The sequence below is a fragment of the Equus quagga genome, chromosome 13 (assembly GCF_021613505.1).
Source record: "Equus quagga isolate Etosha38 chromosome 13, UCLA_HA_Equagga_1.0, whole genome shotgun sequence".
Taxonomy (NCBI): Eukaryota; Metazoa; Chordata; class Mammalia; order Perissodactyla; family Equidae; genus Equus; species Equus quagga.
In genome coordinates, this window is record NC_060279.1 from 98,534,134 (window position 1) to 98,554,207 (window position 20,074).

General features: G+C 56.0%; 1 protein-coding gene across 1 annotated transcript in view; it reads right to left on the bottom strand.

The window, feature by feature from the left end:
* RYR1 (ryanodine receptor 1) overlaps positions 1-20,074 on the bottom strand; it is a 110,911-nt gene that overhangs the window by 54,121 nt on the left and 36,716 nt on the right. Inside the window, exons 32-58 of the mRNA XM_046680932.1 lie at positions 18,795-18,881; positions 18,406-18,632; positions 16,548-17,160; positions 14,697-14,963; positions 14,151-14,351; positions 13,692-13,803; positions 12,470-12,616; positions 10,702-10,975; positions 9,829-9,943; positions 9,615-9,747; positions 9,134-9,228; positions 7,753-7,888; positions 7,339-7,525; positions 7,144-7,252; positions 6,671-6,791; positions 6,402-6,571; positions 4,823-5,043; positions 4,647-4,737; positions 3,633-3,773; positions 3,275-3,438; positions 3,083-3,161; positions 2,729-2,818; positions 2,120-2,260; positions 1,684-1,758; positions 1,511-1,586; positions 1,063-1,186; positions 473-588 (exon numbers count right to left, since the gene is read on the bottom strand). Of these exons, the coding sequence (XP_046536888.1) occupies positions 473-588; positions 1,063-1,186; positions 1,511-1,586; positions 1,684-1,758; positions 2,120-2,260; positions 2,729-2,818; positions 3,083-3,161; positions 3,275-3,438; positions 3,633-3,773; positions 4,647-4,737; positions 4,823-5,043; positions 6,402-6,571; positions 6,671-6,791; positions 7,144-7,252; positions 7,339-7,525; positions 7,753-7,888; positions 9,134-9,228; positions 9,615-9,747; positions 9,829-9,943; positions 10,702-10,975; positions 12,470-12,616; positions 13,692-13,803; positions 14,151-14,351; positions 14,697-14,963; positions 16,548-17,160; positions 18,406-18,632; positions 18,795-18,881 (4,312 nt within the window). The remainder of the gene's footprint in view (positions 1-472; positions 589-1,062; positions 1,187-1,510; positions 1,587-1,683; positions 1,759-2,119; positions 2,261-2,728; positions 2,819-3,082; positions 3,162-3,274; positions 3,439-3,632; positions 3,774-4,646; positions 4,738-4,822; positions 5,044-6,401; positions 6,572-6,670; positions 6,792-7,143; positions 7,253-7,338; positions 7,526-7,752; positions 7,889-9,133; positions 9,229-9,614; positions 9,748-9,828; positions 9,944-10,701; positions 10,976-12,469; positions 12,617-13,691; positions 13,804-14,150; positions 14,352-14,696; positions 14,964-16,547; positions 17,161-18,405; positions 18,633-18,794; positions 18,882-20,074) is intronic.

The window sequence follows — 20,074 nt, forward strand, 5'->3', positions numbered from 1 at the left end:
TGACCCCATGTCCTCTCCCTCTCCCCTCAGTCACTCGCCGGCCTCCTAATGCTCATACAGCGACCTCTCAGAGCCTTTGCACAGTGGCTCCTCTGCCTGGAACGCTCCCCAGATGTCCACACGGCTCCCTCCCCAGCTCCTTCAAGGTCTTCCTAGAATAATCTATTTGAGTTTGCACGGCCTCCACCGCCCCACATTTCCAGGCCTCCTTAGCTGGCCCTGGTGAATTCTTCCCATAACCTAACCACCTTCTAACACGCGAAGGGATCCCGCGATTTCTGACGTTCACTGTCTGAAGCCACCCCAGCACTGTAAGTTGCAGAGATCTCTGTCTCGTTCACTGCTGTATTGTCAACACCCAGGACAGTGTCTGGCACACTAAGCAGATGAGGGGAGGAAGGAGAAAGGCAGGAAACCGGGCCCCTGGGTGCACCTGCAGGGAGCGTGGGCATCGGGAGGGAATTCTGCGTACCCAGGTGGGCGATAAACTCTTGGGAAATGTCCATCCAGCGCAGCAACTGCTGCAGGAAGCCGAAGGCGAAGCGCTTCTCAATGGAAGACGTGTCCAGCTCCATGTCCTTGAGGCCTCTGCGCGGACACGCAGAGAGAGGGGTCGACCCGGCAGCACGCCTGCCCTGTTTACCACGCCTCGCCAGTGCTGCCTCTGCCCCCCAGCCCTGCCTCCGCAGGCTGCTGCCTCACCTCGGGGGCCCTAGGGAGTTCCCTGCTCCACCCTGGCCCCATCCCTCTTAGCCTCCTCCCCTCTCTGGCCCTGCCCCTGTTCTCCAGGCCCCACCTTCTTAGCCTCCTCCCCTCCTGGCCCCACCCCTGTTCTCCAGGCCCCATCCTCTTAGCCTCCTCCCCTCTCTGGCCCCGCCCCTCCTCTCCAGGCCCCACCCCTCTTAGCCCCCTCCTCTCTGGCCCCGCCCCTCCTCTCCAGGCCCCACCCTCCTTAGCCCCTTCCTCCCCCTGCCCTCTGTCCGGTGGGATTCTCCCAGCTTTTGCCCTGCGGTTCCGCCCACATCCCGCGCTACTCCCAGGTCCAGCTCCCAGCCCTCGTGCCTGGTGACGGCATAGCCGTTCATCTGCAGGAACTTCAGCAGCTCCTGGGCCTTCTCTCGATCTCGTGCCTTCTCCTTGGCCGTGAGCGTGTCGTAGGGGACCAGCAGGGGGTGGGAGCCACCACCTGCAGCGGCAAAGACCAGGTATCAGGGGGCTGGGGAGGACCCGGGCCACTCTCATGGAAGTGGTTCTGTAGTTTAGGGCGTGCACGATTAGTGTAATAAGGACTGAGGTAAGAATAACCAGAACATGGCTTTCCGATGCTCCTCACACCCTCGCTACAGCCCTAAGGTAGCAAACGCTGTCATTATCCCCATGGCACAGACGCAGAAACCGAGCTTCAGCGGGTGAGAGCAATTGTGCAAAGTCACACGACTGCACCCTGCGGAGCCCGTGACTAGGGGACCGCGGTGAAGAGGGTCTGTGCAGGGCCGGATGGCCGCCTCACCCTTGGCCTCCAGCTCCTGCTTCTTCTTCCGCCCCCACGTGTTGTGGTAATTCTCCGCCAGTTGCTCTGCCATGGCCTGGGAGTGGATGCAAAGACTCAAGGCCCAGATTCAGAGGATCCTCCAACCCCAACAGACATCTCCATGTCCCTAAATACAGAGTCAGGGGTCTCACCTGCAGCTCCCGGGACAAGGTAACTCCGCTGAGGTCGGGGGGCTGCGGGTTGTAGCCTTCGCGCGGATCATAGGTCTGAGAGGACAAGGGGGAGAGGGGGGCTTGACGGCCTAGCAGGGAGCCCAGGCCCCAACCCAATCCACCCTGCGCCTGGCCCTAGACCCCTGCTCGGCGCCTTTTCCTTAAGGCCCCGTCTCTAAGTCACCTTCTCCTTCTCTCCTCTGCTGTTTGCGGTTCTTCCGACCACGCCCTCTCCTTTCCCAGATTTCTCAGCCTTCCTGCCCTCCCTCCTTCCCCGACCCCGCCCCCTTTCCTTGGCTCTTCTCCCTTCTCGACCCACCCCCTGCCTGGCCCCACCCTCTCCCGGCCCCGCCCCTCGCCCTAGCCCCTCCCCACCCCCTGGTGACCCCGCCCGCTGCCCCGGCCCCGCCTCCACCTGGGCACTTTGGGATATCTTCCGCGTTTTTTTCTTCTCCGTCTTCTCCTCGTCACCCTCCCTGGCCTTCTCTATCGTCCATTCCCAGGCAATCATGGCCTTCAAGGACTCCTTGATGGGCCAGCGGTAAATCTCTTTGTCCTGCGGTGGACAGGAGGGAACGAAGTTGATGGAATGGGGTGAGAGGGAGGTGGAGGTCGGAGCCCCTGGCTCAGCCTCCCTGGCCTCCAGTGTCCCAGGAAGCCGACAGCCCCGACCACGAGGGTAGGAAGTGGTCCAGCCAGGATTCGAACCCAGGCTTCTTACTGCTCTGTAACAGAGCCTCCCAAACCAACCCTCCTTATCCCATTTTACACGTGAGACTCGGAGAAGTTAAATGGCACCGTCAAGGAAGCAAACCCAGTCTCTCTGACTCTAGAAGGAACACTAGGAGTCTGGGTTCTAGGGGAGGCAGCCAAGTTTGAGGAAAAGCAAAGTCCTTGGGTGGGGAGCCCCAACCTGCAGACGGAGCCTGATCCAAGCCCGTGAAGCAGACACACTCCTCCCTGAACCCCCAAAATGGGAGGTTTCACTCTGGACCCCCAACATGGGGCCCCAAGGCTTGGTCACCTTCTCTGAGAAGGTCTTGTAGGGCCTCAGCATGGGGTGTGTCTTCAGTTCCTCATCTATGTTCTCCCCATAGGACCAGTTGTTCTGGATCTGGAGGCAGAGAGGGGATGGTGGATGTGCCGCTATGGAGCTGGGGGTGGGGCGGGATGAAGGGTAGACAGCAGCCTGGGGGACACAGGGTGGGAACCCTGGAGGACTGAGGGCTCCAGAGGAGCCTGTGGGTCCTAGGAAGAGTTAGGGGTCTCGGGGAAGTTTGGGGGCCTCAGGGAAGACCTGAGTCTGGGGAAAGCTGGGGTCTTGAGGGAGGCCGGCAGGGGTGGGGGGTCCTGGGGAGGGGAGGACCCTGATGCCAACCTTGTCGAAGGCCCACTTCTCATGTGTGTACTCAGCGAACTTGTTAATGAAGGAGTCCAGCTTCTCTGGGATGATCACACTATCAAGGGGGACAGGATCAGCACATGCTGGGGCTGGCCTCTCCTTCCACCTCTGACATCACCTCCTTCTCCCAGCCCCCAGCCCCACCGCCCTCCTGGCCCCAGGCCTCACTTGAGGGTCTCCACGGGCCGAGGATCAAAGTTGCCTTCAGCGTCCACCGTGGCCTTCTTCTCGGCCTTGGATGAGTACGAGGCGTCCACATAGTCGGGGGGCAGGGCCCCTGCGATGGCGCACAGACAAGGCATGGCCATGCGGTACAGCTCTTGGTCGTACTTCTGCAGATGCCGGAGGTGGGGTGGTCACCACAGGCCTGGCTGAGCCTTCCAATCCTGGAGCCCCAGGACCTCAAACTCACCCCTCCAATCATCAACCCTCCTTCCCTGAACCCGCAGGATTTCATTCTGGATCCCAGACTTTGGGCCCCAAACCCTCCAAACAGGCTCCTTTCAGGGCCCCCGGGGGCCCAGACCTTATGGGCCAGCGAGTCAAAGATGCCCCAGAAGAGTTTCCGAGTGAGGTGCAGCTCTTCCTCTGACGTGATCCCGAAGTTGGCCCAGCCCGTCGGGAGGCAGTAGTACTTCCAACAACGCTCATAGTGGTTGGTGAGGAGCTGGGTGGAAGCAAGAGGGGGACACACAAATAAAGGGAGCATAAGCAGCTGGCAGGCAAGTGAGGGTCCTAGGAGGCCCAGGGGTGCCAGTGCTTTTAAATTATGAAGGAGGTGTGGATTATGCAAATGATATGCTAATGAGGAGGAAATAGTATCACTAGTGGTCCTGGACAGTTTCTTATGCAAATTTGGCATTCTAATTTAGAGTCAGGGTGGGCATTAAATCAGAGCTGGATTTGTCAGTGTTCCTTTACACAAATAAGCATGCTAATATTAATCCGTGGGTAGGGTCATGTGCAAATGGGCATATGGAGAGAGTGATCCACACTTATGTGAATTACTATGGCAAATAGAAACATAGACAGAACCCCTGCAAATATATGGTAATTGGGAAGAGGGCCTCCACCATCCAATATGCAAATTGAAGTAGGACTGATTTAGCTGTGTTATGCAAAGTAGTCAAGCTATCCAAGTTGGGGGTATCTCCTTATGCAAACTAGCACGCAAGTGAAAAAATATAGGAGAGACAGTGTGCAAATATTCAGAATAGCTGTGGTACTGTTTATTCAAATAAATGCACTCATTTGAATAGTGGAAGGCTGGTGGTCTGACCATGCAAATAAGCAAGCTAATTAGGAAAAGCGGTGCACCCCATGCAAATCTATGCTAATTGAGGCGGGGGCTGGCTCACTGTTAGGCAAATTGAACGCTAATTAGGGAGTGTTAGAGGCACCAATGACGCAAAGCGAATGTCCTGGGAATCCCGACATGCAAATTAAGAACGCCAAAGAGGTTTCTAGGGGACGTCCCAGGGCAGAGCCAGCGGGTGGGTGGGGCATGCAAATGAGCACGCTGAAGAGGGCTCGCCCTCACCTTGAGCGGCATCTTGGCGAACTCGTTAAGGATGGGCACGTCGAACACCAGGCGCCGCAGCAGGTGCTGCAGCATAGACGGGCGGATGTACCTGCGGGGACACGTAGTGATGGCGGATATCACCCTGAGACCCACTTCTCCCCGCCATACCGTTTCGCCTCGGGGTCCCGCCCCACCTGCAGAGCGCCATGAGGCAGTCCTCGATGATGTCGCGCTGCGCCTTGGTGAGCGAGCGGCCGCGGGACAGGCGGTACACGGTGTGAAGCATGGAATCCACCATGATGGCGCGGTGCTCGGTTCCCGCGAAGAGCGGCGCGCACTTGGTGATGAGCGGCAGCACGGCCACGCACAGGTAGCGGTTCAGCGCTAGCGCCATCTCCGTGGTGCTGAAAGTGGCCTGGGGCGCAGGGCAGGGACATCAGGCCCGCTGCACGCTCCTGGGGTTGCCCTGGCACCCGTCCTGGACAACTCTGAGCAAACGACCCAGGCTTCTGATCTTCCCCCCAAACCAGCTCCTCCCAGTCTCTACTCTTATGACTCTGGACTATGCAAAGTTTTACACACACACAAAAATCAAAGTGCCAATCAATGAACCCTCATGACCCAGATTGGACTGTTGGGCAGATAGGCACCTTCTGCAGGCTTGTTTCCTCTCTCTCTCTCTCACCTTTTTTCCTCTAATATTTTCATGCAACCTCCACACACATCCCATTTTACCCACGGGTACTTAAAATGTGTGTCTCCCTTCAGACAAGTGCTTCCAGTTAACATTCCACGCCGCCATTATCACACCACACAGAATTAACAATCCCTTACTCTTCATGACCAGTCTTCTCCAAGGGTCTCAAAAATTGCTTTGCATTTAGCCAGGATTGTTTGGATCAGGGTCCCAAGAAGAGCCACATACTGTATTTGGCTGATGGCTCTTTTCCTCTGTAACTGTCCCTTTTCCATGCTATTTATTTGCTGGAGAAATAGGGTCATTTGCCCAGTGGAATTTCCCACATTTTGGCTTTGGCTGGTCGCTTCCCGGTGGTGTCTGTTAACTTGTCCCTCTGTCCCCTGGACTTCTGATAAACTGGTGGTTACAGATTGAAGTTCCTTTCCCTGTTAACCGCCGACAGTTATTTCTCCCACCTTCAGAAGAGCCTCCGCTTGACCAAGCTCACCCTCCAGCACATCACCGTCCCTCTGCCTCCTCTGTCACCAACTCGTGTAAAGAACTGTCGACACTCGCTGTCTCCAGTCTCTCCCCTCCCAGGCTCTCAGCCAGACTTTCCTCCAACCTTGACACTGCTTGTCCAGCTCACCAGGGACCTTCATTTGGCCAAACCAGCACCTCAGGCCGCTGCTGGCCTCAGACCCTGGCCTGTGCCCACCGGGAGGGATCCCTGTGCAGGCCGGGCCCGGGGGCTCAGGATGTGGACCACACCCAAGGGGAGTTCAGTTCTCAGTCCTCATCTTACGTGGCCTTGTCACTTTCTGTTACTATTATTGTGGTTGTGCACAGGTCTTTGTGTCTCCATGTGCCGAGCCATCAGTGAGAATGATTATTCTTAACACCTGAGGTCTTGGAGATTTCCACCTGGCCTACCCAGAACTCAGAGTTTTTCCTGTTCTTGTTTTCTGTCTTGATGGTGGGGGAGGGAGGATTATGACACGTGCACAATTTCAGAACAAGCCACAGTGCTGCTGCTGTTCCCACAACCCATCTCACATCCCGCTCTGGACAGGGAGGCTGGCCAGGCGGCTCACCGTGTCCAGCGAGGCGGCCGCCCGCATGTCAGGCAGGAACCCCACGTCCAGGACGTGCAACAAGAAATCCTGGTTCTCGATGCCATACACGCGGTCCAAGAAGAGCACCATGGAAGCCTTGTGGTCGGGCACGAAGGATGCCGACATCTTGGGCTGCACCAGAGCCCCATCTGTGGGCAAGGAGGGCAGGGGGTGAGGGCCGCCCCTCGGCCCCGTCGACTCCCTCCCCAGCATCACTCCCTTGCGGAGTCCCGCCCCGTCCTCCGCACCTTTGCCCAGGGTGGGGATCTGCAGGGGGAGGCTGATGATGCCCACGAGGTCGTCCAGGGGCACGAGGGAGCGCAGGATGGCGCGGATCCTCAGGGCTTCGCCTTTGCCGGCTTGGATTAGCTGGAGGAGGAGGTGGGCACGTCGTTACTCCAACCATGGCTTCCTGACACGCTGGCAGGTGGCACAGGCCTCCTTCTGGGGGGCTAACTCTAGGACGCCCAGCTGCCCCCTCTGCCGGTGCTTCCCCACTGCAGCGCTGACCACCCCCGCTCCCCTTGCCTGGTCTCCTCCACTGGACCGGGAGCTCCATGACAGCAGGCCTGGGGTGTCCTGGTCGCTGGTGTGTCCCCAGGATTGCCTAGCTCGGGACCACCCCCATAGCAAGAGCTCAGTCAGTGTTGTCATGTCTGAATGAGGAGGTTCTAGGGTGGCCATGGATGCCCCTCCCCGTTCCTGGCCTTTTGGGGCTCACATGCATCTCTGGCGCACAGCGTCCCAGCAGGTCGATCAAGGCAGCGTAGAAGGACATGATGGCATGTCCCAGGTGCACCCGGTTTTCCTCAGGGGGCTCCTCGCCGAAGCTGCGGGGGAAGGCGGTGGTGTGGGGGAAGCAGCGAGGGGCCGGGGGAGGGCGGGCCTTTCGGCGGTGGAGGGGGCGGGGACTCACTGCTCGCGCCTCCGGTCCCTGCGGACACCGGGGCCGTCCCGCGCGGGGTCCTCGGAGATGCGGATGGCCTCTTCGATGGTGGCCAGCAGCCCCGAGCCGCCCTCCCCTCGCAGGGCGGGACCGAAGCACTCGGGCTTGCGGATGAGCAGCCGCACCACCACGTTGGCGTTCTCCTCCACGCTCTCACCTGGCCGCGGGGCGGGGGCGGGGCCTCGTGAGCCACCAAGCAGGGACCGCCCCCCGGGGCAGCCCCGCACCCAGCACCTCAAGGGGTGACGCCAGGCCGCTGCTGGCTCACACCCTGGCCCGTGCCCACCGGGAGGGATCCCTGTGCAGGCCGGGCCCGGGGGCTCAGGATGTGGACCACACCCCGGGGGAGCTTCCACCGGGGCCCCGCCTCCCGTCCTGCCTCACCATTCACGAAGACCGCGAAGCGCAGGAAATCCAGGTAGCGCTCTCCGCCGCAGGGGTTCCAGCCGATGTCCGGGTACCCTTTGGCCAGCAGCATGGGGCAGCTTTGGAGCCCACAGCCTGCCAGGTAGGACACCACCTGCGGGCGGAGGAGGCTCAGCCAGGGCCATACCTTCACCACCTTCCTCACCAAGGCGCAGGTCCCTGCCCATCCTTGGGGCTCCACAGGCCAATTCATCTCTCTATCCCTCCGCAAACAATAACCCTCATCTCCCATCTGGACCATCCCAGCGGCCTCCTCCCTGCCTCCCTGCTCACCCCAGTCTGTCCCCCACACACAGTCAGAGGGCCCCTGCAAACACCTGAGTCAGGTCATGCCCCTCCCCTACTCAGAACACTCCTGTGGCTCCATCTTACTTAGCGTAAAAGCCAGGGCCCTCACTGTGGCCCACAGGACCCTCCACACAATCTGCCCTGTCACCTCCCTGCCCTCACCTCCCTCTGCTCACCCCTCCCTTCCTTGGCTCCAACCACACTTTGCTGTTTCTCAACCTCATGAGGTTCATTCCTGCCTCAGGGCCTTTGCACTGGCTGTTGCCGGCCTGGAATGCTCTTCCCTTGATGTCCATAAGGCCCCTCACCTCCTTCAGAGCTTTCCCTGGATGTCACCTGATGAGGCTTTCTTTGACCGCTCTTGTCTAAACTCGGACACCCTGTGACACGATATTTCTCTCTCCTGCTTACTTTTTTCCTCAACACTCATCACCAGCTACACACCTGTATTTTACTTAATCATCTTGTTTATCATCCATCCTCCCAACTAGTCACCTTCACGAGGACAAGGCTTTTTGACTGTCCCAGTCACTGTCACACCCCATGCCCACAGGTGCTCAATCAATATTGGTTAAATAAGTAATACATAACCGCGGGTAACTGCTATTGAGTGCTTATTGTTTTATAAACGCGGCCTGGATTAACTCATTTAATCCCCAGAAGTCTATGAAGTGGTTTCTATTATGATATTCATTCTACAGATGAGGCGACAGAGGCCTGGAGAAGTTAAGTCACTTGTCCAAGGCCACACAGCAAGGGAGCTGGGGTTGTTGACCTAAGTCACTGGACTCCAGAGCCCAGGCCCTTCACTGCTACATGCAGAAGCGGGGGGCACAGGGGCCAAGAGGCACCTCAAGGCCACGCGGCTGGGGAGGGGGAGTGTGGATTCGCACTCAGCCCTGTGAATGAGTGACTGAGTCCTGTTCTTGCCCAGCAAATTGTTCCCCTTCTGATCGGGTCCTGGACCACCCAGAATCGCCCCTCCGAATGGGTCCCAAGTCAGCAGGGGCCCCGGGGGGGCCTCAGGGGGCCTGGCCTCCTCTCTCTGCACCTTCTCCAGGTCCTGCTCCTGCAGCGCCAGGGCCAGCTCATTGTTGTCGATGACGGAGGCAGCCGCCACGTCCAGGGGCGTGGAGCCCTGCATGCCTGTGGGGCGAGAGGCCGCGAGAATGCTCTTTGGAGGTGTGCGGCCGCCTGTCTCATTCCTGCTTGCCTCACCTCCTCTAGGAAGCCCTCCCTGACCACCCCTTTTCCAGCCTGGGTCAGGGGTCTCCTCTGGCCTGTGCTTCCCCATCCCTGGCCTGACTGTTCTGGGCTGTCGCTGTCTGGGATGAGTCGGTCTTCCCCATGGCACTGGGAGGCCCCTAAGGGCCAGATCCAGGGCTCTCTGGGTGTCCACAGCACTGCCCATTACAGGCCCAGATCCAGAGTGGGTTGAGAGGGAGTGTTTGTTGAATGACTGAATGAGTGAGTGAGCCCAGAGAATAGGGTGGGCCTGGATGGACGGCCAGGAGGGAGACGAGGGTCCTCACCCAGGCCGATGCCGCTGTTCTCCAGCAGGTAGCTCAGGTGGTCGAACATGGAGCGCTGGTTCTGCCGGCTGATGCGACAGAAGTAGCAGAGGAAGCGGCAGCAGCTCGTCACCATCTTGGGGAAGCGGATCTCCTGGGCAGGCAGGGGGGCCGGGGGTCAGTGCTGTCCTCCGCGGCCCCCACCCCTGAACCCCCGGCCCCCTGGGCCCCTTACCTTGGATTCGCCGCCCCCGAGGACGTTGACCATCACCTCCATGACCGTCTCATGCATGCCCAGCGCCCGCATCAGGTTCGGGTGTTGATAGAAGACCTTGTTGTTCATGATGTTCCTGGAGCCAGAGAGCGCGTGTGTCACCAGGGGCGGGGGGGGGGGGCCCACTCCAGGGAGGGCCCCCAGCCCTTGGGGGAGCTGTCGCCTCCACGTGATGACAGTTAACACTCATCGAGCTTACTCTGTGCCCGGCCCAGCCCCTTTACAGCTCTGAACTCGTCCACTCTCTGTCCGCTCTGGGAGGGGGATTATAATTGCCCCTATTTCACAGACAAGCAAGCCAAGGCTTGGACCCACGGTGGGCTCCCCTGGGGAGGAGACCTTCATCCTGTGGCCCATGGAATCCTCAAGTGCTTCAAAAGGGCCTGACACACAGTAGGTGCTTGGAGTTTGCTGAGTGAATGAATGAGGCACACTAGACACTGAGTGAGTGCTCAATACTATTCCCATTATTATTACTCCTGCGACCGTGCGCAAGCTCACTAAGGCCACACCACGACTCTATGAGGGAGACGTGCGCTCTCCATTTTGGAGACGAGGAAACTGAAGCTCAAAGATGGTAAACTTTGTGCCAAGAGTTGCAGGTGAGTAGGAGCTGTTACGTGGGGTGGATGGAGTGGTAAGAGGAGGGGACATGACCCAGGGAGATGGGCTGGCTGAGCGGGGAGGAGGGGATGACTCCGAGGATGGGGCAGAAGTGGGGGAGGGAGACATCATTGTATCCAGGGGACATGACCCAGGGGGACAAGCTGGAGCTGGGAAGGCGCCCCTCTCTTCCCCGGGACATGCAAAGTCAGGGGAGCGGGCGTGGCTCACCCGATGCTCTGGATCATCAGGTTCTCCTCCTGGGGGCCCATCTGCACGATGAGCAGCGAGCGGATCTGGCCCAGGCACTCAAGCAGGCTCATGGTGTCCGCCATGGAGGACGGTGAGATGGTGTAGGCCCGGGGCAGGGCGCGCAGCAGCTCCCCGAGGCCGTCGTACTGCCGGTGCAGGAGGCTGAACATGGCACGCACCAGCTCGGGGCTCTGCACGAAGTCCTCTTGCGCCCAACGCACCACCGTGTGGGACACAAGCTCCTGCAGGGACTCTGGACGGGGACGCAAGAGTCAGAACCCTCCGTCTGGCCAGGGCTTTGAGCCAGAGCCATGCGGAAGGGGCCCCTCTTTCCAGAAGGCTCCTCAGTCACTAAGGGCCCACATCCTCCACCTGCCAGGGGTGCGCGAATCCTGGCAGATGTTCTCCTGTTGCCCTAAGACTCTCTGCTCTCTTCACCCTCATCCTCACTCCTCAGGGCCCCCGACCAGTTTCAAGAGGAAGAAGGAATTGTGTCACTCAGAACAGCAATGCACTATTGTAAGCAGTTCACTGTGCATCTTTGAAAGCACAAGTCCCAGCTCCATTGGTTCTGTACAAATGCCACCAACATTTCATCAAGAGAGGCAACAGACACAAAGAAAAGCTGGGAGGACTTTGGCGTCGTCTGAAAATGATGTCAAAACAACTCATTTATTTTCCCTGCTGATCTCGGTGGGACTCACCTCTCCCATGTCCCACATCCATTTTGCTCTCTGTTTCTTTTTCTCCCAACCCTTTTCCTTCCCAGGATTTCTGGGAGAGAAGACAGATGTCCCCTGTATCTCAGGGTTAGAAGAAAACTCCATGCACTGGCATTGAATGATGGTGTCACTTCATGACTGGCAATATGTTAATCCTACCTTCCTTCCAGCAGCCCTACACAATCCGGCCCTGTCCCCTCTGACCTCATCTCCTGCTCCTCTCCCCCTTATCCACTCTGCTCCAGCCACATGGGCCTCTAAACATGTCAAGCATGTCCCTGACTCAGGGCCTTTGCACTGGCTGTTCCCTCTGAACCAATCATCCTTCCCCAGATCTTTGCACACCTCACTCCCCAGCTCCCACCCCCCTGTCTTTGTCCCTCTCACTCAGTTTTATTTTTCTTCTCAGCACCCGTGGCCACCTGACATTATGATATGTGTATATTTGTGTCTGTTGTATTAGTCTAAACTCCTCGAGGGCACGGACTTTGACTCTTCCCCTACTGTACTCCCCAGCCCTGCCAACAGTGCCTGGCCTGGAGTTGGCCCAATAAAAGTTTCCTGAATCTTGCAGAATAAACCCTGTACCAACGTCAGGGACTCTGTCCTTGTTAGATGGAGCTGATATATAGTTTGCACAGTGATCCACTGGACCAACATTTATCATAACTGGGTTTCTAATGCCTCAGCACAGTAATTGTCTCACCAAGAAAGAAAAGAAAAACAAACAAGAGCCACAAGGACATGGAAGCCACGAAAGTAAAGGAGTTGCCACCATCCCAAGGTTGGGTGTATGTCTCTGGGCTGGAGGGCTACCCATGCTACCCTGGTGCAACACACGTACAGTGCAGCCCCCACATTTGGGCCACACCTCCCACCTGCCTCATCTCTCACCCCGCCCTCCACTCTTCCTCTCTCATTAATACCCATATACTCCTCCTTGCCCTACTCCTCATGCACGCGGCTCCCCAAGCACAGGGCTGCCCACCCCGCCCCAGCCCCCGCCTGGTGGTCCCACTCCTCACGGGGTTTGCTCTCCTCTGCGGGCGGCTCATCCTCAGGCTTCTCTTTCCTCTTCTTCACCAGCCGCACTTTCTCCAACAGGCTCATCAGGCGGCTACTCAGGGTGGCCTCTTCCTCCGGTTCCTCCTCCTCGCCCTCCAGCTGAATTCCTGGAGGTGATCAAGACGGGAGGGAGTGTCATTCATCCATTTGCTCATTCGTCTGCTCAAGCATTCACGTCTTATTCATTCATCTGTTTGTGTATTCATTTCTCATTCATGGGGGTTTTCATTTATTTCTTTACATGTTCATATGTTCGTTCATTTAATCATTCTTTGAAGCATTTGTCTTTTAAATCGGCTACTATAAACAGGTTCAAAGAACTAAATGAAACCATGTCTAAAATATTAAAGAGCAGTATGATGACAATGACTTATCAAATGGAGAATATTAATAGAGAAGTAGATAATATAAAAATAACCATATGGAAATCTGGAGGTGAAAAGTAAAACAACAGAAATTTAAAAATCACTAGAGGGGTACAACAGCCTATTTGAGCTGGTAGGAGAAAGAATCAGTGAACTTGAAGGTAGGAGAATAAAGACTATCCAATCTGAAGAACAGAAAAATAAAAGAATAAAGAAAGACTAACAGAGCCTCAGAGACCAGTGGGACACAATAAAATATACCAATATATGCATAATGGGAGTCCCAGAAGGAGACACAAGAAAGGGGCAGAAAAAATATTTGGAGAAATATGGCCAAAAAGTCCCAAATTTTATGAAAAATATTGATCTGCACATCCAAGAAAGTCAGCAAAATCCAAGCAGGTTAAATTCAAAGAGCTACACTTCTAGACACATCATACTTAATGGCAAAGGCAAAGAGAAAATCTTGAAAGCCAGCCAGAGGAAAATAAGACATCATAAGGGAATCTCAGTAAGATTATTAGCTGACATCAGAAACAATGGAGGTCATCCATCCATCCCTCCAGCCATCCATCCCTCCACCCTCATCCATCTGCCTATAGCCATCCATCCATGTATACATCCACCCAAATACCCATATAAACATATCCTTCTGTTCCTCATCTATTTGTTCACTAATACATCCATTCATTCAATCAACCAACAGTCACACAGCACCACTACTGTAGATGTTTAAGATTAGGAAATCTGAGGGAAACTTCAGGAGACGTCTAAAGAGAAGGTTTGGGAGGATGGTTCCCTGATCCCCTCTCCTTACCACAGTGTGCCAGCAGGTCTTGATGAAATTCGAGCAAATCCTGTCGAATGTCTTCAGGGAGAGGACAATCTTCCTCATCCTCCTCATCTTTGAAGTGCAATAGCATGTTGATCTAGGAGAAGGACCAAGGTTAGGATGAGGGTCAGAGACCTCAGAGCAGGAACTCTGAGGTCAAGGATCAAAGATCCAGTTGTGACTCCCTGTCTAAGGTTATGAGTCAAAGTGTGAGTTAGTGAAGAATATCTGGGAGACTAGAGGTTTGAAGGGGCCAGGGACAGTCTGAGGTGACTCAGAGGTCGGTTTGGTCCAGAGTGTTAGGAAAGTGAGAGGTAAGTCTATCAATAGGGTCAGAGACCAAGCACAGGTTCAGAGGTCGAGTACCATTAGTGATGAGAGTAGGGGAGGGGCTGAGGTTGGGGTTTAGACACTAAGGCCAGCCGGGATCAGGGGTCAGAGGACCTGCTCCTGGGGTGGCGAGCGGAACTCGCGAGTACGCCGGGCGGTCTCAGCTGCAGACATGGTGAAGGCTTTCATGAGGAGGCCGTAGCGGTCCCGCTGGTTGGCCTGGAGCCTGTCCACATAGCGCTCTGCAAAGGCTGCCAGGGACTCCACACGGTGCTGCAGCTCTTGGTCACAGAAATACTCCAGCAGGTGGCACATCTGTGGGAGGACAGCCATGTAGTAGGAGGGATGGTGGTGAGACCATCAGGACCTCCATGAAACTTTTCTTGCTTTCTCTCCCCTCTCCATGGCTCTGCCCCAGTCCAGCCACCATTGTGTCCTGCCTGGACCCTTAAGCCAGACTTCCCCATGGCCTCATACCTCCAATTCACTTTCCACTTGGAAACCAGAGAGATCATTCCAAGCCAGCAGCACCCCACTGTTTTACGCACTTCCGCACAGCTCCCCATGGCCTCAGGACAGAGTCCAGACTCATGCCTCACCAGACTCTGTGTCTCCCAGCCCAGATGGATGGAGGCTGACAAGCGGGAAGAACCAGCCCACCTGTAACTTCACAGACTCCGGCAGCTTCATCTGGAGCAGTCCCTCCTCCAAGCTTTCTCCTTTTTCCCCTTCTGCTGGTTCCTCTTCCTCTTTTTCTTCATCTTCTTTCTCCTGTGCCTCTTCCTCCTCATCCTCCTCCTTCTCCTCCTCATCTTCTTCCTCCTCCTCCTCTTCCTCCTCCTCTTCCTCTTCCTCCTCAGTGAATACTTCAGGCTCAATCATCTTCAATATTTGTTTCACATCCTCATCGCCAAAGATGCCCATGACCTACAGGACAAAGCCTGTGTCCTTCACTGTGGCCTGCAGAGCCTCCCTAATGAAGTCCTAACCTCACTTCCCGGACCTGCTTCTCCTGCACACGCCAGATTCACTCCTGCATTGGCTGTATATGATTCCTCCCACGTGCAGGAAGGGCATCTTCCCGCCCTGCCATCCATCCTCCTTGAGATCCCCCCAGATCCACACCCTGTGTCCCACCCACATGGCCCGACCACATAACCAAACATGAGTGCCTCTCCCTACATAAGTAAGTATCTTTTCTCCTAAGGTTGAGCGCATGTGACTCTGGAACAGGACAGACCCTATGCCCGCTGGAGGCTCTCATAGCTCCCAGCATATGCCAGCTCTCAGTAACATAATGAAGATGCTAACAGGTGGGAGGGAAACAGGTTGATGAAAGGGAAGAGGAGTGGGGAAAGAGAGAAATGGATGAATGGGAGGAGGACTGGGTGGCTGGCTTGATGAATTTATAGATAGAATAGTAGAGGTTTGAAGGGGAGATGGATGGAAGGGTGGATAACGGAGAGGTGAAGGTCAAGGTGGAGGAAGGGATGGTGAGTGGACGGTGACAGAGGATAAATGATGTATGGATAGGTGGGTAGGTGAATGGATGGTTTGATAGATGCATGAGCAAGTAAATGAGTGGATGGGTAAATAGACAAATGGGTAAATAAATAGCCATGGGGTGGGATGGGATGGATGGATGGGTGATAGGTTTGTGAATGAAAAGTCGGATGGATGGATATATGGATGAGTCATTATTAGATGGGCATATGGATGAAAGGGCACATGAAGTAAAGGATGGATAGAAGGACGGAGAATGGGCGGATGGGTGAGTGGATGAATGCATGTAGATGACTGGATGGACCATGGGTAGGGGGATGCATGTGCACACGTATGGATAAAGAAGTGCCTGGATAGATCGACAGGTAGGTGGAAGATGAAAGAACGGTGGATCTGTGGAGGGTAGATGTATGGATGGATGGATGGATGGGTGCACAGGTGGGAGGAGGATGATGATTGAATGTATGAAAGAAAAGGTAGATTAATAAGCAAATGGATAGGTGGGTAGATGAATAGATGGAATGGTGGATGGACTGATGTATGAGTGAATGGAAGCCTGGATGGACAATTAGATTGAAAGTTGGATAGACGGATACACGTATGGATGAATGGATGGATATGTGGGTGGAGAATGGAAGGATAAATAGATGGATGGACTTACAGATGGAAAGACAGGGTTATGTTTGAATAAAGGGATGGATGGAAAGGTGGGTGGAGGATGGATGGACGCATAGGTGGATGAATGATGGTTGGTTGGATGGATGAATGGAAAGAAGGAATAAGAGCTTAATAAACACATGAATAGATGACAGATGAATGGATGGAAGGAAAAGTGGATGAAGGATGAGTAAATGATAGGAGGATAAACTGAAAGGTGAAGGATGTGTGGATGGAGAGATGAATGGGTGGTTGGATGTATAAATGGGAGGGGGGTCGATGTATGTATGGATGGATTATTTGGCATGTGGAAGAAGAATGGGACAGAGGGAAGCAGGAGGAAGCCATTACCAGCAGGGTGGACACAAGCTTGAGCACGGGCACAAACTGGAACTCCACAGAGCCCCCGACAGGGTCGCGTGCGTGCTGCCCACCGTCTCGCACGGCCTCCCCCAGCATTCTCAGTGCTTTGTCCCGCAGGGCCTCCAGAGGGATGCTGGGGCTGAGGCGGGCCGGGGCGTCTGCCAACCCGGAAGCTGGCAGGGCAGCCACGAAACAGGGGGCTGAGAAATGGTGCGGAGGCCGCAGCGAGGTGGTGACGCCGACGCCAGGCAGGCCATAGTGGCGGGGGCCGTTTTCCGCCTTTCTTCCCGGCGGGAAGAGCGTGATGGCGCGGGTCTCCTCCGTGAGCGGCACAATGTACTCAGAGAGCATGGAGCGGCGGCTGCGGCAGGCACTTTCGAGGTGGATGCTGATGAGGAGGTCGTAGTAGCCCGCACGCAGGGGGCCGGGCAGGTGCGCGTCCTCCAGGGCGTGCAGCAGCTGCGCCTGGTCCACGTGGCTGCACAGAGCATGCGCCACGCGGTTGTTGCCCAGGGCGCACACCGCGCGGTAGAGGCGGAGGGTGTGGGAGTGGAACCGCTGCAGGTCCAGGCGCTCCGACAGCTCCAGGATGTCCATGCACCTGCGGCGGAGACGGGCCACAGACAGGAACACAGCGGGCAGAGGAGATGGGAGACAGACACAGACCACGGTGAGGTAAAGAGGTGCTTAGTGAGTGTGGTGGCTCCAGCAGGGAATCCCAGTGTTCCCCTGGGTCTAGGAGTCTTAGAGTGGTTCTGGAAGTCCCTAAGGGGTCTGGGGGCCCCCTCGGATACATCTGGGATCGTGGGATGGTCTGGGACTCTGGAGTACCTGAGAGTCCACAGAGAAGATCTGGTGACCCTGAGGTGTATCTGGGATCTCCAGGTTGGGTCTGAACCCCCTCTGGCAGGTCTGAGTCACCTACTTATGTCTGAGCAGCGCTAGAATGTAAACTGCACAGGGCAGGACGTTTTTGCCTGTTTGGAGTTTTGTTTTGTTATATTCCCAACACCTAAACAGAACCTAGCAGATAGTGAGCGCTCAATAAATATTTGTTGAATGAATAAATAAACAAATGGGTGTGTCTGGGGATGGGTCTGAGCCCCCTCGGGCAGGTCTGAGCCCCTAAGTTACACATGAGCATTACTAGAATGTGCGTTCACAAGGGCTTGGTGTCCCCAGCCTAGAATGCCGCCGGTCCCACAGGAGGAGCTCAGACCTATTTATGGAATGAATGAATAAAGGAAAGATGAGGCATGTTGGAAGCCGTGTGGGTGCGTCTGGGACCCCTGGCCATGAACAGAGTGCTTGAGAGCATTCTTGCCATCCATGTGAGCACATCTCTAGCCCTGGGTGTGTCTGGGTCCCCTGGAGGGGGTTCGAGATCTCCATGGATGCATCTAAAATCTCCCTGCATATGCCCGAGAGACCTGGGATGTATCGAGCCCTCTCCAACAATGGCCAAGACCCTCTGAGGTGCACTTGAGGTCCATGGGGTATTGTGTGGGCTCCTTGATGTGGATCTGGGCTCCCTGAGATGAGTGGAGCCCCATGGGGTGGGTCTGGAGCCCTGGGGTGCTGTCCGGAGTTCCCTGGGGTGTTATCTGGGGCCCCTGGGCTGAGTGTGGTTTCCCTGAGATGGGTCTGTGATCCACTGAGGTGGGTCTGGGCCGCTAAGATGGATTTAGACCCCCAGGGGTATTATTGGGGGATAGTAAGGTAGATCCAGGGCCTCTTGGGATGTTGTCTGGAATCCCAGGGTAGTGGGAGGGGTCACTGAGTTGGATCCAGACCCCAGAGGGCTTGCAGTACCCGCCCCACCCCTGCGCACTGGGCTGGCCCTCACCGGTTCTCCTCGGGGATGTGCAGGGCCATCATGGTCAGCGGCTCCCGGCACTGCACGGCCCAGCCAAGCCGCTCGCCGGCCCGCCGCGTCTCCACCTGCAGGAAGTGGTTGGGCATGCGGCTCCATGAGACAGGCATCAGCATCTGTACCTCGAGCCGTGGCGGGCACTGCGGGGCCGGGTTCTTGCGCTCGCTCAGAAACATGGCGGCTGACAGTGGCATGATGTTCTGGGGGCATGGAGGGGCGCACGGGTCAGGATTCCCAGCCCGCTGCATCCTGCCACCCTGCTTCCAGGAAGGCCTCCCTGGTCGCCCCCTCCCCTTCAGCCGCTCTGCCAGCCTGACCGCCCATCCCTCCCTCCCTGGCCTGCCCGACCACTGCACTCTTACTTTCTGCTTCCCCAGCTCAAACTGGATGACATTCTGGTGGGTGGGCAGGACAAAGACGGCAGGAAACAGCTTTGTGTTGGGTTCCACCTGGCAAGGGAGAAGTGGGGAGGGTGAGCTGGAGGAGGTGTTGACTCTAGAACCCAAACTCTGGGGCCCATTGCCCCTCCTGATCCTCCTAGTGTCTGCAGATCCAGACTCAGGCACTGGGGGGCCCACAGTGAGCCCCTCTGATCCAGCCAGGCCAACCTCGTCCAGCTCCCCCAGGGCACCCTGACATCCGTATCTTTGTGCACCTCATACCCCCACCACAAATGCCATTCCCGTTTCTCTCCAAACGTACTCCTTCTTCAAAATCCAGACAGCGTCCTCTGACTGCCCCTTCCCTCCAGCCCCTCCGACCTTCACAGGGGGACCCACCCAGGCTCCACCACCACAAATACCAGCATCTGTGAGGCAGTCTTGCCGAACCTGAGTCTAATCGCACCTCTGGACCCGTCTCCCAGTTTATAGGAAATACAGGGAACAGAGGAAAATGGTAAAGGGACACTGCAGGGCTGCATTGGCCAGATCCTGACGGTGGGAAACCAGGCCAGCACTGTTCCGACATAGTGTGCCCACAAATTCCTGGGGATTTGTTAAAATTCAGATTCTAATCGGGCGGGTCTGAGGAGGGACCTGAGAGTCTGCTTGTCTAAGGAGCTCCCAGGGGATGCAGATCCTGCTGGTCCAGGGACCACCCTGTGAAGAGCAAAGCTCTACAGAACAGACAGCCCAGCTTCTTCAACAAATATATTTCAAAGAAAAAGAAAGAGCTGGAAGGGAAATCTACACATGAAAAGAGACTCGAGGGTCCCAGCAACCAACTAAACTATATGACCTTATTAGATTCCAATTCAAACAAATAGAGAGCAAAAAGACGTTTTTGAGACGACCAGAGAAATCTGAGCATGGACTGGATATTTTGGGGAATATGGATGATACTGGGGAATTGCTGGAAGTTTTTTAGGTGATAGTGGTATTGTGGTTATAGTTTGTAAAAGAATCCTTATCTTTTAGAGCTACATACCAAAAGAGATGAAACCATATGATGTCTGGGATTTCCATCAAAATCTCCCAGTGGCTGTGGGGGTGAAGGTGGCTGTGGGGGTGAGGGTGGCTGTGGGGTGAGCGTGGCTGTGGGGGTGAGGGTGTGTGTGGGGGTGAGGGTGGCTGTGGGGGTGAGGGTGGGTGTGGGGGTGAGGGTGTGTGTGGTGGTGAGGGTGGCTGTGGGGGTGAGGGTG